Source organism: Micromys minutus (genome assembly GCF_963924665.1).
Source record: "Micromys minutus genome assembly, chromosome: 13".
Taxonomy (NCBI): Eukaryota; Metazoa; Chordata; class Mammalia; order Rodentia; family Muridae; genus Micromys; species Micromys minutus.
The window spans coordinates 35,969,465-35,985,598 of NC_137982.1; the positions used below are offsets into that span (position 1 = coordinate 35,969,465).

The 16,134-nt window shown below is 32.3% G+C and overlaps 1 protein-coding gene across 7 annotated transcripts in view; it reads left to right on the plus strand.

Annotated features, from left to right (window-relative positions):
• Positions 1-16,134, plus strand: part of SLC4A10 (solute carrier family 4 member 10) — a gene marked incomplete at both ends in the record, with an annotated part of 275,521 nt that overhangs the window by 167,357 nt on the left and 92,030 nt on the right. For 2 of the 7 annotated variants that reach the window (XM_080928210.1, XM_080928211.1), the window contains 4 exons: positions 140-300; positions 6,017-6,205; positions 14,806-14,897; positions 15,810-15,899. In XM_080928210.1, the coding sequence (XP_080784336.1) occupies positions 140-300; positions 6,017-6,205; positions 14,806-14,897; positions 15,810-15,899 (532 nt within the window). The remainder of the gene's footprint in view (positions 1-139; positions 301-6,016; positions 6,206-14,805; positions 14,898-15,809; positions 15,900-16,134) is intronic. The other 5 variants (XM_080928212.1, XM_080928216.1, XM_080928213.1 and 2 more) reach the window with 3 other exon arrangements.

Below are 16,134 nucleotides of genomic sequence, written 5' to 3' on the forward strand. Positions count from 1 at the left end.
ATGACATTTTCCTATTTCCCCAAACCCTTAGAAAAAAGTATCAATCTGGAGACTTTTATTTGTATAACTTTTTATGATAAAGAATAATTCTTTAATATTGTAGTACCTAATATATTTACAAGAAGATCTATTTGTATAGGTGGTTGAAATTTGAAGAAGATGTGGAAGATGGAGGAGAAAGATGGAGTAAGCCCTACGTGGCCACACTTTCATTGCACAGCTTGTTTGAGTTAAGAAGCTGCATTCTAAATGGAACTGTGCTACTGGACATGCATGCCAACAGTTTAGAAGAAATTGCAGGTAAGCCAGACTATTTAATTTTGACAAGTTCAGCTGATTTTTTTATTATTATGCTTTTTTTGACAATGTTCTGTATGTGTGAGCAGTGAAAAATAAGTTCTCATTGTCTGTGTAAGGAACATTATAATAATTTTCTTCTATCTCTTTATTTAAAATAAAATAAATTGAATATGAAATAAACCACATCTCACTTCTAAGTAATGATTTATAACAAGAAAATAGATGATTAGATCTCCCTGAATATTTACTATTTTTATTAGCATGTTCAGACCACAAATAAAGAAACCAATCTTTACATAGTTAAAGATCTCCTTCTAAGGAGTTCGTTTACCTGGATTAAATGACTGAATTAGCTTTGAATTTGGTTAATGAGAACAAGTTTTGTACTTGCTCTACGAAGCCTTATCTGTCAAGTCCCACGGGCTTACAACACTGGTCCCAGAACATATCTTTTATGACTTCATTTAACTCTCTTAAAGAATGTGATTTCTAATGTTTTTCTTAGGAAGGTACTCTGACCAGGAAATGTCCAGTAAGTTAACATTTGATGGATTTAATTGCCTGTTTTCCTATCTCTGCTACCTTTCTTTGGCTCAGCTCAGTAGTCTTAGTGAAGGTGAGCTATGCTCAGTCTAATTTTCCACAGTTATGGTTTTTGAATCTATTCTTGAAATCTAAGTATTTCAGTAGTCCCAGTACCCCAAACAGCTTTTTATTCTTCTTTGTGATTCTCTAGTCAGTCTGTATCTTTCTGTTTGACTCCAGGTATTCCCAAATGAATGTTTCATTTTCATTGTAGAGAATTTTGTACAGTACCATTCAGGATATAGCAGTACTTTACAGCTAACAGTATACAGAAAAATATAGGTTCTGTACAGAATTGTGTTCACTACTTTGGCCTCATTTCTTTTTAAATTGTGAATAAAAGATTTGTAATTGCATCTTGAGTTTGATATAAAAGATATTTACTTAAGCCTTCATTAAAATTTCATTAAATATCTTATTATTTCCTTTTTATGTTTGTTTATATTGTTATATAATTTTATCATATTTAACAAATAGATAGCTTTACATATTTATGTCTTCTAAACATTGCAGTTTGTTCTTATCTATCATTATATCTTATTTTTATAGCAATCTTTAAATATAGGATAGAGGCTATTTTCCTCTATTAAATCAGATGTATAGAGCTAATGTCTTAAAGTTGATATTTGCAGTTTAGGGAATAGTTTCTTTGAATTAACCTGCAATCATAAAGTTGGTTTTGTTCATGATTATGATGATTTTAAAACTAGTAGTTTTTCTTATCATTGATTATTCCTCTATTTTAGGAAATCAAAAACTAGGCACATATATTAATAGCTAGCATCTATTTTCTAAGTCACATACTTGTTTGTCCTTACAGATTCCAGATCATGGATCCTGTCATCTTAGGAATGTATAGAGTCTGTAGAATTAGTACTTTCTAGAGATTTCTTTGTAAAGGAACCAGATATTGTTTGGAAGTGGTAAAATATTTTTATATCAGTGTTTTTTGTTTTGTTTTGTTTTTATCAGATTTTTTAATTTTTGAACACACTCTCATAATTCCTTACAGAGATTTTGTTAGATTTAGTAGCAGAAAATCCCATTTGTATCTGCCAGGTCTCTCAAGAATTTCTGGTATAATTAAAGTAGGATTTTCTTTTGAATGAAGTTAATTTAAAACATATCTATTTCCCCATGTTTCAGGGAACTCAATAAATCCAAACTCTATCCCTTAAAATATTACTTAACCTTTTCAAATCCAAAAATCTCTAGTATAAAATTTCTAACCCTGATTTATCCTGATGCAGAGATTAATCACGTTGAAAGTGTTTCCTACTTACATTCATATACATTGTAGACAATTTATGGTCTGTGCTAATCTCTTTAAAACTCAGCATTATAAAGATTAAAAATGGAAATATTCTCTTTGAAGTGTGAATACTTTATCCTGATTCTGTCAATGAATGTTAGAAAGAAATTAAAATTAAGCTAAAGTTAGTATCATGGACAAATAATCATAGCTCACAACTCATTAAAGCAACTTTTGTCACTTAAACGTTTTCAGTAAAGGGTAGATTTAATAACTAGCTCCACTGGATCCGGACTTAAGACTAGAATGAGAACGCTTTATTTGAAATTAGCTTCATGCCAGCTGTGACTCACTCACCTTTAATCCTAGCAGGGGCAGTCAGGTCTCTGTGAGTTTACGGCCTGACTGGCCTACACAGTAGGTTCCAGGCCACCCAGACATGCATATTGAGACTCTGTTAAAAACAAAACAAAGCCATAAAACCAGGTTAATACTATGACAACATTTAGGGTACACAAAGCTAAGTGTTCTGCTTTGTGTGCGGTCAGTCTACCTCTTCATATTTCCAACGCCTACAGCTTTCTCTGTGAAAGTTAAGGCCACGAGTTTTCAGAGCATTTATCTCGGAAGTTTGAAGAAGACAGAGATTTATATAGTTTCTGCCAAAAGTTTGGCTTCTTAGGAGACTTTGTGATCATACTAAAGCAATTACCTAATTATGATGTAAAAATGACTCTTTCACCTTCAAGTCTTTTACACAGTACTGATAGGTTTGTAGAGTGCTTTAAGTCAGAAGAATGTGATATATTTATCCTTTTCCTTCTTGCTTCTCTTCTTAACAAGATCTTGGCATAGGGCATTGACAATCTCACTATGCCAGCACCATTGCCTGCTGAGATGTGAGGGCTCAACTTTGGGCCTACAGCCATCATGGCTCATTATTTCTTCCTACACTTCTAGTAGGTACTGATGAATATTATTGTGGTGAAGAGAACAATGTAAGTGATGACTGAGTCATGATCATACCTTTGGTGCTTAAGCATCAGGCCAATATGTTTTGTTCTTAAGCAAGAAGATTAGCCTTCCTAGTTCACTAGTACAGTTTGTAATGTGTCCTTGCTTTAGATGTATGGACTGGTTTTGTGTGACTAATATGTGGATGAGTACTTTTTAAACCCTGCTTACTTTCTTCTGTGTATCTGCCTGAAATGAATGCCTTATCTCTATTTAACTGTGTGTGTGTATATATATATATATGTGTGTGTGTGTGTGTGTGTCTGTGTGTGTCTGTGTGTGTCTGTGTGTGTCTGTGTGTGTGTATGTATATATATATATATATATATATATATATATATATATATATATATATATATATATATATATAAAACTAAACATTAGGAAATTTTGTAGTGCTCCTGTGATTGTGGCTCAGTAGAATTTTAGTAATAATTTTATAATGTGTATGGTTTTTATATGATCAATTTAGGTTCTGTTTAGCATATTGAACAGGGGAGTCTTGATTTCCTGTTTCTGGATCTCCCTTAAAATTGTGTTATATTAGTGTTTTAATACATTTTTATAACTTCTACTATTGTATCTAAATACATATTTTGTATACACTTTTGGTCACAGCAAGTTTTTAGAGTAATATAAGAGGATTACAGTTCTTCCGGTGCTTTACTTTGTTGTAATTTAGAGATGTCATAATTACTGATCTCTAAAGAACAGAAACATGAATTTGCATGTCATTGTTTAATGCCTTGAACTTTTCAGAGTTGAATGGGACTTTTCATTGCAATGGATGCCTTCTAAGTTCTCCATGTCCATCAATACCAACTCCCAAACATTCATTTTTAGCTCTTTTCCATTCTGAACAAATAGTGACAGAGCACATTATTTTCCTCATTTTAAGTATGGCTTACTGGCACGACTTGTAGGCTTTTTGAGCTGTGATTTGGGACATTTCACATGACTGAAAATGAAAAAAAGAATAAAGCTTTTATAGTGGAAAAATTTTATGAAAGTCAAATTTCAGTAATCTTTAGGAAGTTTTAATGTAGTTCAAAGGCAGAGTTGGGTAGTTGTGACAGAAGTTGTTTATTATCTGGCTCATTGCAGAAAAGTTGTGGCTAATTAATTCAATTCCTGTTTTGCCCAAAAAGCTGTAGGAATCCCATTTCTGCTGACAGTGATTGGTTCATAACAGTCACAAGTAGAATTATCTAAGCCAGGTAAAGAAATGAACCTTTTATAAAAGAAAATGTCAGAAGCTAATCTATGTCCTACTGGATAAGAACAAGGATATTTCTTTGTTAGTGCTGGCAGACACTTACACCCATAAAGGAAACGAGACTGTGCCCAAGTGCACATCCACAAGAGGAAACATACAGCACCACAGACAAATGGAAAAAGAAGTAGCCTCATTTTCAGTTTCCTCTTCTACAAGTCAGTCAGATGAGTCAGTTTAATTAAGGTGATTTGCAGTTTTTGTTATTGACAAATTCAACTAATATCTAGTGGATACTGTTATAAACTGAGAATTTTGAAGCCTTCACACATTTCAGAGAACTATGCCTCATTTAATGGAAATTGCAAAGAACACCATCTACTGGGAAATTGCTTACTGATTGGCTTCAATTTGCTAATCATTGCTTTAAATGTCTTGGATTAGTATTCTAGCTGCAAATATGATACATATATTGCTATGCCCACCCTTCAAGATTATTGCTAATGTTGATGCCTGCAACACACTGAATATGATGGTAGGAGACAGTTCGCTGGGATCTGCTTTACATCATTTGTACTCCCCAAAACAATTCTAGTTAACATTTGACAGTCTGAAAGCAGACTAGTTATATTGAGACTTGGTGGTGTGATATTATATTGTTAAGGAACTTCAAATGCCCTTACCTGTTATTTCATTGGCATGCTTGGTAATGTATATGACAAAAATCAATGCACTCAGTTTAACCTTCTGAAACGTTTTCTTCTACATTTTAAAGTTAAAGTTCTTTGCCATCAAATATAGTCTGTGGGCAGTGTTGGAGAAAGAGCTGAGTTTGTAACAAATGAAATGCTTGAGTATTCTGGAAAAGTTGGGACCAGACAGCTGATAGTTCCTACACACTTACAAGAGTCAAGAGAATTATTGTTCACTAGAAAGTCATAGAAAAAACACATTAAAAGATATGTATGCTGTCAAGTGTGTGTCTAGTGCACATTTATAATTTGTTTTCTTGGGTGGCTAAGAAATTTGTACCGTGATGAAGTTTGAAGTTCACATGGGTTGCAAAGAGGGACTCAGTTTAGTTAGGGTAATTTGCTTTATCTATTACTAAGAAGTATAAACCTGAACTTTGTAACTAGTTGGTAATGTTATAAACTTTGAGTGTAGGAGGAATCCACAAATTAAAAAAAAAAAAAGCCTATGCCCTATGTGATGGAAATTGTGTGTGTGTGTGTGTGTGTGTGTGTGTGTGTGTGTGTGTGTGTGTCTGTGAGAGAGGCAGAGACAGAGAGAGACAGACAGACAGACACAAACACAGAGAGATGGAGAGAGACAAAAACAGATAAAGAGACAGAGATACAGACAGTAATGTAACTTTTTCTGTTACAATCATATGAATCCATTTGATGAATAACATAACTTTTTGTTTAATACATTGTGTATGCTTAGAAAAAAATGTTATTTTTAAAATTAAGTGATTTATAATGAAAATTCATTTTTCCCTGAAGCAGTCCTATAAATGATAGACTTTTATTTGAAACAACTTACATTGAGATTGTCAAAGGAAGTCCTTTCTATTTTGATATGATTAATATTCAGGGTGTCTATGTTAAACAGAACAGCTGTGCTCCTTATCCTCTCCCTGTCTTCAGATATGGTCCTTGACCAGCAGGTCAGCTCTGGCCAGCTGAACGAAGATGTCCGCCACAGGGTCCACAAGGCACTCATGAAGCAGCACCACCACCAGAGTCAGAAGAAGCTCACCAACAGGATTCCTATCGTTCGGTCTTTTGCTGATATTGGCAAGAAACAGTCAGAACCAAATTCCATGGATAAAAATGGTAAGTGCTTTTTTGTACTTACTACAGAACCACAGTTTTAAATTCTTTCTAAATACTTAAATTCTTTTATCTGAAAATTCTTTATTGAAATTAATATTGTTTCAATGAAATTAGTTTTGTGTGTGCATATATATGTATATATATGAAAAATACACTGTCTTATTTTAGCATAAATTGTAGATATTTTATCAATATCTTGTTTCTAGAAAGGCTCATAGAAAGAGTAAAATGATCCATTTGTAATTCCAACTTACAGATCCAAAAGCAAACCTAAATGGAACGCATCTTGTATCTTGACCTAAAAGTCTAAGCCTCTTCTTTCTCATAGTTGAGAGGAGTAATGAAATGGCTTATGTTGTAGTGGCCTTCTAATTAAATCATCTCTCTTTTGTAGAAAACGGTTTTCCCATCTTTCCCAGATTTCATCACTGATAGAAAGATGCAGCAATGGCTAATGTGGTTCTGCCTGTGTAAAGCCTCCTTTCTGCCCCTGAGCACAGTGCTCTTCACACTGTAGCTTCTAATGTGCAGAGAGCCTCTTCACCATGTGCACACAACTGCACACTTGAGCAGTATTATTTTCTAGTAACCCTGCTTTTTTGTTTTCTCCTTGAATGAATTTAGTTGTTCATCATTTACATTTAAAAATTTGCTTCAAAGTTTGTTGCTAATAGCTTTATAAAGGAAAATCAAGTTGCCATAAAGATAATATAAATTTTTCAATCTTGTACCAGCTACAAATGCTTTTCAGCTCTAAAAGACAAAAATTAATGACTGTCATATAGCTCAGTCAGTAGAATGTTTGCCTAGTGTTCAGTGTTCCACGTTTTTTCTGCAGAGCTGAGTAAACAAGATATTGATACATTCATACTCATAACCTCAGAATTTAGGCAGAAGCTGCAGACAGCTCAAGGTCGACCTCAAGTACATACAGTGTTCATAATCAGCCTAGCAGTAAGATAATGATTTTTAAAAAATCAAATAAAAAGTGAAAATATTTTCAAACGATTTGTTAGAAATTCGACTTACTCAAATTGACTACAGTAACATAAATCGACAGAACAGAATATTTCTGTGATTTTCTTTCCTTTTCAAACGTTGTAGAAATACTTTACTAATACATGAAGATAAGTTTTCTTTAGACTTTGTACAGTGCGGGAGTTTTCACACTACTGAGTAAAATGTACAGAAACAGAAGAAATACTTCAATGAATAGTTCAATTTGTTTCAGAGTATCTTAAGTTCATTAAATCTCAGGATTTAATGCTGAAGAGTAAGGAATGATATATTCCTAATGGAAAAGTCGCGATTGAAATATTTGTTTTCTATTTAGGTGCTATGAAGGAAGTGTATCTTTCATTGACAATCCCTGTGACCGGGTGTACAGAGTGCTCCCTTTTCTTATACTGGAAGGCTTATTCCTCAGGCCCTACTCTGTTACCCTTTGATATTCTCTAATCTTGTTTCTGTATTGACTGTCTGTCTGCATGAGAATGTACTATCTGTTTATTACACACTATAGAACCAACAAAGGCAGCTGAAATTTTTGTTTTTAATTTTTAATAATTCGAAGACAAGGAAATGAAACATAGATGCTGTCCTTGACTGACTGTAAAGCATCACATAGGAGCATGTTTATGGATGGATATATATGCAAAGTTCATTGAAAGTGTCACTTGCATGCTGTGACATATACCCACTTATATTAGTAGATTCTACTGACTATTCTGAAGATGTAGAACTAACGTTAAGACAAATACTATATTTAAATTAATTCATATTCAGAATTATAATTTGATTTTAAAATATACATATTAATGTGAAATTGAAGACTTTATAATTTGAGATATAAATGTAGTGGTTTACTTTTTAAGGGAAACGAGGACAATTTTATTAGATTTTAAGAGAAAAAGCCCTGGGCAGACAAATGGTAAGTTCTGGCAGCCGCCTAGAGGAGAATAGAGAAAGGGAAAACCATGTTGTTGAAGTTGTCGTTTCTTTAATAGTGTTAATACATATTTTGTTGTCTGAGGTTAGGAAAAATCTAGATACTTAGTAATTTTTATGGGAGATTTAAGTTTGGTTGATTCTTAAAAATCTTATTAAAGTATTTCATGTTTTAATTTTCCAGAAATTTTGGAAATTTTTGGACAAATGAACAGCTTTCATTTCATTACATTTTGGGAGATCAGACAATAACCTACAGACGAAAATGTGTTGATTGGAACAGCTAAGCATCATTTGGTGATGCAATTTCTATATTTTTACTTCAGCTTTTGCTGAGCATAATGTTTGTATTTGAACTTTTTGATACATTTTAGGGAAAGGAAAAACGGTGTGGAATTTACTGTCTTGACCCTGTGTTGTCCTGTGCAGACCTATCCTCACTGCTGATGTCTCAAACTTCCATTACACTTAAGGAGAGAGGACAGAATTACAGCTGTGAATCACAAGTCTACATGCAGATGCGTGCAGATACAGCGCTTACAGAGAGTACTTTTGTTTTATCTGTGAGACAGCCTAGTTTTTCTAAAAACTAGAATCTGAGTAATTCTGTTGCCATCTGTACAGTCAACCTTTATATGAACACATACAAATCTTTCCAGAGCATGTGTTAGGGTAATAGAAACTTGGAAGCCCTTATAATAAGATTCATATATCCAATTAAGTATTGTTGTACAGCATCTTGTCAGCAGTGGTTTCTAAGCCTGGGCTTCTAACACCTCCTCATGACTCTGTTTTGCTTCCTCACACACTTTACATAATTATGTGTTCCGAGAAGTCTGAAAATATGTATAGACTTCAGCAATTTAGAAGTAAGTCTCCTACCCACAAGTGAAAAGAGTGCGAAAGACCTTTACTACTAAGGTTCTCAATCTACTTATGGGCTCTATAAACTGACAAACTTGAGATAAACAAAGAAATTGGAACTCAAAGCATAAATATAGAATTGACATTCTGTTTCAAAACAAGGATCAGAGACTTAATTTTTATGGTGTAATACTAAAAATCATAAATCCAAAAGCGTAAATGTAATGTTCTTTTTATTTAGAAAAAAACACTCTTGACCAAAACATTTTATTCAAAAAAGGTTTTATTCCCTTTTAATACTATAAAATTAAAATTAATAGAGTTTTCTTAAAAAAACTTGACAATACAACAAGTTTTCTTTTAAAGAAGCAAAGATATAGAAATGAATTATCCACCCTTGTTTTGTGTGTTTTTGTTTTAGGATCAAATATTTGAAATGTTCCCAAAAATGAAGTGCTATTTACAGAAAAAAGTCTAAGAAACATTTAGAATAAAGTTTCTGTTTTCTTTATTGACTACTCTTGGGTGTGTTACCTTTGTTGTTTCTCTTAAGAATTAAATATCCAGATACTGCATTTCAAATGCAGGTCTTCTTTGTTTTATATGTTACATAAATAATAGTGTATTTAGTTTCTCTTTTTTTCCCCAGTTAACATTTTCTGTTTGTTGTTTTTCCTTAGAGATTTATGTTTTTTTTTCAATCTCACCTACAAATACTCTGATGTATGTATGTATATTCACATATATATGTAAATATTTTCGGTACTCTGCACGCTATCCTCAGGGTTAAGATGCAGGATGCTATGGATTCACCGTGCATGTTTAATGCCACCATGCTGTGTTTAACTTTCACTTTTCATTAAGCATCAAAACTGTGAGAATTAAATGACTGATTCTGATGTTTCAATAGAAAGTGACAGTTACATTTGGCAAAACAATGGCAAAAAATAATAGAAAATTGTATTTACTTTGACATTGAACCCTGAAAAGAATACTGAAATGAAAAATATCAAGATTATTCAAGTCATTGCTTGAATCTAGAAACACATTTGAAACACAAATGTTACTTGTGTTAGATGATCAAGAAACCAAAATACATTAATGCTTCTATTTGTCATTTCTGTCACGCATTCCCTTACACATGGAGATATTTGTATTGCAATTCTGTTGTAAAATTACATTAATTTTGTTACTGTTTTTGATAATTCTTGGGGCCCATGGCTTCTGTAGTATCAGTATCCCCCCCCCATCCATTACTAGAAATTTCTAATTCTCCTGCTTCCACACCTTTACTCTCTTCTCATTAGAATAATTTCTAGTTGTCGTTTTTATTTAGAACCTGAAAAGAGTTACAGAGCTTCTGTTATTCTTCTAATTTACCGTTCAGAGTCCTAAGTTGAGAACACTTAGGTTTAGAAGGATGGGCTGTGCGTTGAGTGTTCCGACCTGGGTAGGTTGAAGGCTTCCCAGCAGCACACACACGTGTGATGTTAATGTTTCTTTGTGGTTTTTGAATTTGCTTTATTTACTGCCTTAAAATGTTGTACTTTTATTACCAGATGCATAATGTCTTTATGTACTTAGATGTTCATTTTCTTTTTAAAGCACTGTGTTATTGTAAATAATTTATCATGTAGCATTTATTCCTTGTTACAATCTACTTTTAAGGAGAAAGCTAGAATATTACTTCTTAATGTTGTTTGAGGGAAAGCACATTAAGAGATTCCTATATATGAAAAATGTAAGCATTTCTACTGTTAAGAGAAAATTGAAATTATGTTAATTATTAACACAGTTGATATATCTAAACAGTTGTTTAGAAGCTGTAAAGTCATTGAGCTTTAAAAAAATTGTCTATATTTTAAAATCAAATATATTTCTAAGATAACATGTTTAACATTTTACTTTCTTATTTGAAACTAATTATTTTCAGGCATACCAACTTTCAACAATTAATGACATGAATGCTCTTTCTATTTTTGAAGCAAAGCTCATCTAATCATAATTCTTAAAAAATTATCTCTCTTTCTCCATGTTCTCTATTTCCATAAAAAATGTATTGTTGCACATATATGTAACTTTGTCATTCATCTCTATATTTCTCCATTTTACTCTGTCTTGTGTCTGTCTCTAACAGGCTCATCTCATCTCTGTTCCTCCCTCATCTCCTACCCTTTGGGTACTGTAATGCGTTGAAGGTTCTGAGGTAGTGTAATCCAACTTGGACTCTAGGATAATAGTGCTGTACCTCCATGTCTTCATTCAAGTTTCCTTCTACTACCTGTGATTTATACTGGATCAACCAGTAGCAAATGATGATATATGTAGGAAACAAATTATCTAATGATTTGATTTAGGCTAGATAAAAATGTACAATGGCTATTTTATATCACTCATTCACACAGTTTAGTTATAGAAAAGATCTATATGTAAAGACACAAATATGATTCAAAGAAAATCAAACAAGTGCTGATCTATATGCTATACACTCTACACTTTAATTCATATATAATAAAATAAATTAATTTTATTAAAATAACTATATATTTAATAAAGTAGTAGTATAAAGAAAGTAAACTTATGGTGTTAGAGTTCTCAAATATTAACATTTAAATAGTTATAGACTTTAATCATGTTTTGAATAATTTTCATGAAATATAATAAGATTACTAAATTAAATGCTTCATCATGGTATTGTCATGCCTTAAGAATTAAATACTATAATAATTCAGTCAATCTAAAATTTCAGTGCAGTTTGATTATATAAATTTTTATCAGTTCTTATGGTGTAGGATTTAGAAAAATAGGCAATTTACTTGTTTGCAAGCATCATGCTAAAGTAATTAGAAAAGTTATCAAATAGTATACTTGCAAAGTTTCTAAATGTGTAAGGATTTATTTATAACTTCTGAATATTTTCCTTGGAGAGAAAAAAAATTCCTGAAATAGTCACAGTGCCTAAAAGTTGTTATTTTATGACATATGATAAGAATAACATAGAAACCAGCAACTGTATTAGAAATATTCTTCCCTATACTTGTCCAGTCATTTTTATGTGACAGTCTTTGAGTTTATGAATTGCATTTTGGAATCTAAGCCCATCATCTTCTTGCAAGTGGTGATACTTGAATTACGTTTTTTAAGCAAGTAATTATAATGAACAACAGATTATGACAGCAGTTCTATGGTTTGAGGAATCTCGTGGTTCTATGGACTGTTATAATGCATACATTTTAGCTTTGTGAATATAATAAAATATGTAAGGCTTATTTAAAATATTGTAATTTCCCTTAAATAACATAGGCTAACCTTTTAAAATTAATTCTTAAATTATACCTACAAATTGTATGTACTCTACAAATTTGCCAAAATCCCTTACTTATATTATTTTAATAATTTAATGAATAGTTTTAGAATTAGCACTTCTAAGTGATTCCATATTCAAATTTTAAATGCTATTTAAACTTTGAAGGACTTTAGATGTTACAAATATATTCATATCTTTTCTAAAAAATAGAAGATACAAATACTTTTGGCTTTTATACCTATACAGAGGATGGTTGTACTATAGTATGCATTTTTCCTCTCTGCACTATTGTACATGTTCTCTGGATTTGTCTGTACTCTAGAAATACACAGCTCTTGTTGTCATCTAGTGAGCTTCTTACTTGATATTATTTTCATGAACTAGGTCATTATTAAAATATTAGAAGATCATAGTTCTTAATTCACTGTCTGATTATAAATTATAAGATAATATTTTATACTTTTAATTCTTAAAACAGGAGTAGCATAGAAGAGTACATTTCCAAATATATTTATCACAATTATCACAAAATAGCAACATATTAGTGATCGCAAATATTTACCAAATGAAATGTAACTGACAATGTTTAACTAAAGTTTATAACCTGAATATAGCTTATGAAATATTGTTCCTGATATATATGTATATATATAAATAAAAACCAGAGTTTTCAAATTATAACTTCTAGCATATTTGCTATCTGATTCAATCTCATCAAAGTTGGTTTTGTATTGGGTGGACTTTTTTGCTTGTGTTTTCTTACAGCATTATGTAAATGATATTTCCTGTAGTTGCTGACTACATGCCATAATTATAAGAAAGCATATATATCTTTATTTAATTTTTCTGTAACATGAGTCTTACCACTTAGCTTTACAGAACATCTAATAAATTTAGGTTTAAATATATCTAATGTTCCAACTCATGCAATTATGGGGAAATGTTGTGAAACTGGTGATTGAAGACATCTGTTAGTAGCACACATGCATTATGTAAAGGCTTTTAAAAAATAACAGCTATTATTTTGAGAACAGTAAGTTGAATGGCTGCTGAACAGTTCAGTTGTAGCTGTGTATTGCAGGTAGAAATGGGAGAATGTAAAGTTTGTCTGACTTCCGTGAAGGGTATTCTTTGCCTTGAATTATGTACTCAAAAATGATAATTAGTGTCCATGGTTTGAGGTGAACTCACTTTTTAAAGTCATTGGATCATTACCTTCACAAAATATATTATTTTTCTGTTTTCTTTGGAAGCAGAAAAAATATTTAAATTCTAAAATATTGTATTTATTCCCTAATAACAATGTGACTTTAATCCAGAAAATATTATCTATTAACAGATGATCTCTGACTGTCAGCTGTACTAGTCTAAGCAGTGAAATTTTATGAGTATGTAAAATAAATAATTTGGTTTTTTTGTCTTTGTTGATCAGAAAAAAAATGAAGAAAAACTTTTTTGTAACTGTTTAAGGGAGTTAGAGGGGGGTGAGAATAAAGTTGAATTCTGCATAAAACTGAAATGGCCACATAGAGAGAGAAAAAGTAGGCACAGGAAGTAGTTCCCATGTTTGAGATCCATGAAAGTAAAAGAGGGATTTTGAAACCACTGTGTTAAAGATGTATGCCTAGTCATGCCTTCAACATTGAATAGACATTATCCATTTCACAGTGAAATTAAAAAGATGGGCAGAGGGCCAGCTGAGGAAATTAAGCAAATTGGGTTAATTATAATTTACTGCTAAGTGTGGTAATTTCAGATGGTCTGTGCTCACAAAGGCTGCTGCATAGCAAAATGATGGAACTTAATGACTCTGGTCATGGTCACAACCCCTGTGATCCTCCTAACTGACCTAACCTTTCAGACAAGGGAGAGACCTACATCATAATTATATTTTCAATAGCGTTCATGGAAAACCAATGCAAGTCTAGTTTGGTGACCTTTTCTTGCATAAGAGATGAATAACAGAGCTTATGTAACTGAATAAGTTATAGGCACAAAGTCATATGTTTCTAATAAGCTCCACTTCTAAATTTTATTGCTAAAGAAGACAGTGACTTGGATTTTTAAATGTCATAGAATTGAAACATATTCTGAGCAATTACCAATATTCATCCATTTTATACCATCAACAATTCTTCAGTCAGTGCTTGAAAGTTATGTCTTTTAAAAATATATGCAATTAGTTTTGATTGATATTTAGAAATCAATGAACCTTAGGTTATGGTTAAATTTAGTTAAATTTTGTAGGCATCTTTTAAAAGAGATTAACCATTTAGTATTTTAAATTGATAATTGACTTAAATGTTCTTGATTGATTTCTCCCATTTCTATCTGTAACTGATAATCTTGTAATGATATAGTTCCATTTAATTGAACATTCACGCTTACATCATAAGCTTTCTACTTAGTTTGGTTAAACTGAAGTTCATATTTCACCCAGAATAATTAATTGTCTGCGTTCTGCAATAACAATCTCTTTTAGCAGGTCAGGTTGTTTCTCCTCAGTCTGCTCCAGCCTGTACTGAGAATAAAAATGATGTCAGCAGAGAAAACAGCACTGTGGATTTTAGCAAGGTAAGCTCTCCTCATTTTCATCTAAGTAAGCTGCGAAATCACTAATAGAAACTGCTACCTGTTGACACATTTGCATGCCTTTATCTCGTTTCTTAGCTGAAGCTTGAAATTGTTATAGACAAGTGTCAGAGTTCAGTCTACATGCAGGGCTTTGCCCAGTTGAGAAAACAGATGTGTAAATTGTAAGAATCATCTTTTGGATTTAGCCACTTGGAGTCACACTTGTAGGAAGGACAAGTGAATTTGAAATAAGGAGCTTAATCTGTTGTATAAAAATATGTGCTAGATTTCTCCCTCAAAATAATCTTCCTGTTATTTGTAGGGAAACAAGTCTTTGATATAAATCTCTGCCATTGTTGCATTTGGGGAAAGTCAGTGAAGGAATTCCTAGAAGAAAATAAGCGGAACTTTGTGGGAAGCATATAGAAGGACCTATTATAGCAAAAGTTACTGCTAGTTGCATATGATCTAAATGAAATAATTTATTTGAGTTTAAACTGAGAAAATAATGAGTTAGCAAAAATGAAGGGATTTTGGTTAATATATTCCTGACTTTTTATATGCACTACAGTAGCTGTGGCATAGTAATCTTTGAATAGAACAGAGAAGTTTCAATATTGGTAAAAAAAAAATAAGGATGTTGAACAGTTTTAATTGAGTGGCTGATAAAGAAGCAATCTTTTGATAAAGCTCTTAGCACTAGCAATAATGGGAGGAAGTGGGAATCGTTTTCAATCTGAGGAAGTAATTCATCAAAGTTCTGAAAGGATTAATAGTAATTCACTTCTCGGACCTGTGTTAGCTTTCCAGGGTTACAATATACCTAGACCTAGTTATGTGCATGCTTTCCCTCTGGTGCCTGGAAGCTGGGAGCATGATGTATGAGCTTAAGTCTGTTAATTATGCGTGCAGGGACTGGGAGGCCAGCAAAAGGGGCATACTAGTCCATGTGGGATGAAACAAAGGCTTGACAAAGGACCTCCACACCAGCAGGAGAGAGAGGTGAGGGTACTGGAGCTCTACTTCTACAGTAGTTAAAGCTCATTTCACTGTATGAAGGCATGTAATTCAAATATTAAACCAGCTTAAATGTGTTCCATCTGCCACTCTAAGAGTTATATTTTTAAAGCATTACATCATCATTCATCTGCAAGTTATAATAAATCTGTCACAAACTGCCATAAATTTAATTTCTGCTGTTCTTCATTCAAAACAATATCTTCAAAGTGATGACATA